We start from the raw sequence: 6,000 nt of genomic DNA, 5'->3' as shown, positions 1-6,000 counted from the left end.
AGCAGGTGGCACATCTAGAGAGACACAGTCCTGTTAACAACGAGTACTGGAGCAGGTGGCACATCTAGAGAGACACAGTCTGGTTAACAACGAGTACTGGAGCAGGTGGCACATCTAGAGAGACACAGTCCTGTTAACAACGAGTACTGGAGCAGGTGGCACATCTACAGAGACACAGTCTGGTTAACAACGAGTACTGGAGCAGGTGGCACATCTAGAGAGACACAGTCCTGTTAACAACGAGTACTGGAGCAGGTGGCACTTCTAGAGAGACACAGTCCGGTTAACAACGAGTACTGGAGCAGGTGGCACATCTAGAGAGACACAGTCCTGTTAACAACGAGTACTGGAGCAGGTGGCACATCTAGAGAGACACAGTCCTGTTAACATCGAGTACTGGACCAGGTGGTACATCTAGAGAGACACAGTCCGGTTAACAACGAGTACTGGACCAGGTGACACTTCTACAGAGACACAGTCTGGTTAACAACGAGTACTGGAGCAGGTGGCACATCTACAGAGACACAGTCCTGTTAACAACGAGTACTGGAGCAGGTGGTACATCTAGAGACACAGTCCTGTTAACAACGAGTACTGGAGCAGGTGGCACATCTAGAGACACAGTCCTGTTAACAACGAGTACTGGAGCAGGTGGCACATCTACAGAGACACAGTCCTGTTAACAACGAGTACTGGAGCAGGTGGCACATCTAGAGACACAGTCCGGTTAGCAACGAGTACTGGAGCAGGTGGCACATCTACAGAGACACAGTCCTGTTAACAACGAGTACTGGAGCAGGTGGCACATCTACAGAGACACAGTCCTGTTAACAACGAGTACTGGAGCAGGTGGCACATCTACAGAGACACAGTCCTGTTAACAACGAGTACTGGAGCAGGTGGCACATCTACAGAGACACAGTCTGGTTAACAACGAGTACTGGAGCAGGTGGCACATCTACAGAGACACAGTCCTGTTAACAACGAGTACTGGACCAGGTGGCACATCTACAGAGACACAGTCCTGTTAACAACGAGTACTGGAGCAGGTGGCACATCTACAGAGACACAGTCCTGTTAACAACGAGTACTGGACCAGGTGGCACATCTACAGAGACACGGTCCTGTTAACAACGAGTACTGGAGCAGGTGGCACTTCTAGAGAGACACAGTCCGGTTAACAACGAGTACTGGAGCAGGTGGCACATCTACAGAAACACAGTCCTGTTAACAACGAGTACTGGAGCAGGTGGCACATCTACAGAAACACAGTCCTGTTAACAATGAGTACTGGAGCAGGTGGCACATCTAGAGAGACACAGTCCTGTTAACAACGAGTACTGGAGCAGGTGACACATCTACAGAGACACAGTCTGGTTAACAACGAGTACTGGAGCAGGTGGCACATCTACAGAGACACAGTCTGGTTAACAACGAGTACTGGAGCAGGTGGCACATCTAGAGAGACACAGTCCTGTTAACAACGAGTACTGGAGCAGGTGACACATCTACAGAGACACAGTCTGGTTAACAACGAGTACTGGAGCAGGTGGCACATCTACAGAGACACAGTCTAGTTAACAACGAGTACTGGAGCAGGTGGCACATCTAGAGAGACACAGTCTGGTTAACAACGAGTACTGGAGCAGGTGGCACATCTACAGAGACACAGTCCTGTTAACAACGAGTACTGGAGCAGGTGGTACATCTACAGAGACACAGTCCTGTTAACATCGAGTACTGGACCAGGTGGCACATCTAGAGAGACACAGTCTGGTTAACAACGAGTACTGGAGCAGGTGGCACATCTACAGAGACACAGTCTGGTTAACAACGAGTACTGGAGCAGGTGGCACATCTAGAGAGACACAGTCCTGTTAACAACGAGTACTGGAGCAGGTGGCACATCTAGAGAGACACAGTCTGGTTAACAACGAGTACTGGAGCAGGTGGCACATCTACAGAGACACAGTCTGGTTAACAACGAGTACTGGAGCAGGTGGCACTTCTAGAGAGACACAGTCTGGTTAACAACGAGTATTGGACCAGGTGGCACATCTAGAGACACAGTCCGGTTAACAACGAGTACTGGAGCAGGTGGCACATCTAGAGAGACACAGTCCTGTTAACAACGAGTACTGGACCAGGTGGCACATCTACAGAGACACAGTCCTGTTAACAACGAGTACTGGACCAGGTGGCACATCTAGAGAGACACAGTCCGGTTAACAACGAGTACTGGAGCAGGTGGCACATCTACAGAGACACAGTCCTGTTAACAACGAGTACTGGAGCAGGTGGTACATCTAGAGACACAGTCCTGTTAACAACGAGTACTGGAGCAGGTGACACATCTAGAGAGACAGTCCTGTTAACAACGAGTACTGGAGCAGGTGGCACATCTAGAGAGACACAGTCCTGTTAACAACGAGTACTGGAGCAGGTGGCACATCTACAGAGACACAGTCCAGTTAACAACGAGTTCTCTGCAGGCAGGCAGGACATCTGATTTATGACAGGTTATATTTACAGGACAGCTAGTGATTTATGACAGGTTATATTTACAGGACAGCTAGTGATTTATGACAGGTTATATTTACAGGACAGCTAGTGATTTATGACAGGTTATATTTACAGGACAGCTAGTGATTTATGACAGGTTATATTTACAGGACAGCTAGTGATTCATGACAGGTTATATTTACAGGACAGCTAGTGATTTATGACAGGTTATATTTACAGGACAGCTAGTGATTTATGACAGGTTATATTTACAGGACAGCTAGTGATTTATGACAGGATATATTTACAGGACAGCTAGTGTGTCACGTTCCTGACCTGTTTTCTGTTAGTTTTGTATGTGTTAGTTGGTCAGGACGTGAGTTTGGGTGGGCAGTCTATGTTTTCTGTTTCTATGTTGGTTTAAAGGGTGACCTGATATGGCTCTCAATTAGAGGCAGGTGGTTTTCATTTCCTCTGATTGAGAGTCATATTAAGGTAGGTGTTTTCACACTGTTGGTTTGTGGGTGGTTGTCTCCTGTGTCAGTGTCTGTATGTTACGCCACACGGGACTGTTTTCGGTTTTGTTTGTTCGTTCGTTTTATGTAGTCAGTTTTCCTGTTATTGCGTTCTTCGTGTTTCATGTAAGTTCGCCGTCCAGGTCTGTCTACATCGTTTATTTGTTTTGTTAATTATTCAAGTATAGTTCGTTTTTTCGTCTTGTGTAAATAAATTATGTCATCACACAACGCTGCTTTTTGGTTCAATCCCTGCTCCTCCTCTTCGGATGAAGAGGAGGAGGAAAGCCGTTACATAGTGATTTATGACAGGTTATATTTACAGGACAACTAGTGATTTATGACAGGTTATATTTACCAGACAGATAGTGATTTATGACAGGTTATATTTACCAGACAGCTAGTGATTTATGACAGGTTATATTTACAGGACAGCTAGTGATTTATGACAGGTTATATTTACAGGACAGCTAGTGATTTATGACAGGTTATATTTACAGGACAGCTAGTGATTTATGACAGGTTATATTTACAGGACAGCTAGTGATTTATGACAGGTTACATTTATGGGAAAGAAAATATAAATAATTCTGCTACATGGAACCAGAAGGATATCACTGCCTGGTATGGCAACTGCTCTGCCTCCAACCACAAGGCACTACAGAGGATAGTGCGTACGGCCCAGTACATAACTAGGGCCAAGCTTCCTGCCATCCAGGACCTCTATACCAGGCGGTGTCAGAGGGAGGCCCTAAAAATTGCCAAAGACTACAGCCACCCTAGTCATAGACTGTTCTCTCTGCTACCGCACGGCAAGCGGTACCGGAGCGCCAAGTCTAGGTCCAAGAGGTTTCTAAACAGCTTCTACCCCCAAGTCATAATCCTCCTGAACAGCTAATCAAATGGCTACCCAGACTATTTGCATTGTTCCTCCAGCACCGTTACGCCGCTGCTAATCTCTGTTAATTATCTATGCATAGTCACTTTAACTCTACCTACATGTACATATGACCTCGATTAACTTGACTAATCGGCGCCCCCTGTAGCCTCACTATTGTTATTTTACTGCTGCTCCTTAATGATTTTTTACTTAACACTTCTTTTTCTTAAAACTGTATTGTTGGTTAAGGGCTTGTAAGTAAGCATTTCACTGTAAGGTCTACACCTGTTGTATTCAGCATTTCACTGTAAGATCTACACCGGTTGTATTCGGCGCATGTGACAAATACAATTTGATTTGCAAATATCATGTCCAGTGTGTCTTACGTACCTGCAGTTTGACAGGCTCCGGTAGTTTCATCTGTAGCAGTCCTTTAGGCACCTTCCCTGTCCTCTCCTCTCCTCCAGGCCCCTCCCCGCCTCTTCCTCCCTTAGCGACATCACACTCGGGCGCGTCCCCTCCCTCTGAGAACACGCTGGGTTCTATCAGCTGTAGAATGTTCTTCAGGTCTCCGTTGTGGAACACTCCCATGATCAGTAACGTGTAGAACAACTTGATGAGAGGAACGAACAGGAACTCAGTGCTGCCCCCTATAGGATCTCTGACGTGTAGACTCCCCTCGCTCACGGCCTCCGTCAGCATCTCTATGGTCTTGGTCTTCAGGATCTCCAGGGGGAACTCGGGGCTGAACTGGAAGCAGTCGGCTCCGCTGCAGATGAAGGACGGCGAGGAGAAGTGCATGCGGGGGCGGAGAGAGGTGCTCAGGCCGATCCCCGGCAGACCGTGCTTCTTCTTCTCGTCGGGGAACAGAGTGATGGACTTGGTCTCGTCCGTCATGGGGACGATGTATTCATTGTTCATCATGAGACGCGCCGTGGCATAGGTACTGAGAAGAGAAGAAATCAGTTTGTTGTCCATTTGGTTAGAACAGAAATGAATCCTCTGCCTTTTTCCCCCAACACTATGAGAGGAGCTCCTGGATGTAGAGCATGTTGTGTTGGTTAAGTGCCTTGCTCAAGGGCACAATGCTAACGGCAGATCTGACACCAGCAGCCCACCTGTAGCCAGTTCAGTCTCCATTTTCTCATCGACACAACCGGGACTTAATATGGATCTCTACAGATCGGTGCCTCACCCACGGGACGGTTGAGCTAACGTAGGCTAATGCGATTAGCATGGCGTTGTAAGTAACCAGAACATTTCCCAGGACATATCTGATATTGGCAGAAAGCTTAAATTCTTGTTAATCTAACTGTACTGTCCAATTTAGAGTAGCTATTACAGTGAAAGAATACCATGCTATTGTTTGAGGAGAGTGCACAGTTATGAACTTGAAAAGTTATTAATAAACAAATTAGGCACATTTAGGCAGTCTTGATACAAAATTTTTAACATAAATAAAATGGTTCATTGGATCAGTTTAAAACGTTGCACATACACTGCTGCCATCTAGTGGCCAAAATCTAAATTGCTCCTCGGCTGGAATAATACATTATGGCCTTTCTCTTGCATTTCAAAGACGATGGCACAAAAAAAAAACCGGTAGTTTCTTTATTTGTATTATCTTTTAACAGATCTAATGTGTTATATTCTCCTACATTCATTTCACATTTCCACAAACTTCAAAGTGTTTCCTTTCAAATGGTACCAAGAATATGCATATCCTTGCTTCAGGTCCTGAGCTAAAGGCAGTTAGATTTGGGTATGTCATTTTAGGAGAACATTTTAAAACTAGCGACATTCCGGTTCCTGGCCCACTTCTCTAACCTGTGGGCTAGCTACCTGAGGTGGATGTCTATGAGGAGGTCGTAGCTAGCTACCTGAGGTGGATGTCTATGAGGAGGTCGTAGCTACCTACCTGAGGTGGATGTCTATGAGCAGGTCGTAGCTACCTACCTGAGGTGGATGTCTATGAGCATCTATGAGCAGATTGTAGCTACCTACCTGAGGTGGATGTCTATGAGCAGGTCGTAGCTAGCTACCTGAGGTGGATGTCTATGAGCAGGTCGTAGCTACCTACCTGAGGTGGATGTCTATGAGCAG

At 46.2% G+C, this 6,000-nt stretch overlaps 1 protein-coding gene across 1 annotated transcript in view; it reads right to left on the bottom strand.

Moving 5' to 3' along the window:
- LOC139569896 (ryanodine receptor 2-like) overlaps nucleotides 1–6,000 on the bottom strand; it is a gene marked incomplete at its 5' end in the record, with an annotated part of 288,568 nt that overhangs the window by 102,101 nt on the left and 180,467 nt on the right. The window contains one exon of the mRNA XM_071391220.1: nucleotides 4,288–4,843. Within this exon, the coding sequence (XP_071247321.1) occupies nucleotides 4,288–4,843 (556 nt within the window). The remainder of the gene's footprint in view (nucleotides 1–4,287; nucleotides 4,844–6,000) is intronic.

Source organism: Salvelinus alpinus, chromosome 3, assembly GCF_045679555.1.
Source record: "Salvelinus alpinus chromosome 3, SLU_Salpinus.1, whole genome shotgun sequence".
Classification (NCBI taxonomy): Eukaryota; Metazoa; Chordata; class Actinopteri; order Salmoniformes; family Salmonidae; genus Salvelinus; species Salvelinus alpinus.
The sequence above is the reverse complement of the archived record's forward strand: the minus strand, read 5'-3'. Positions and strand labels throughout refer to the sequence as shown.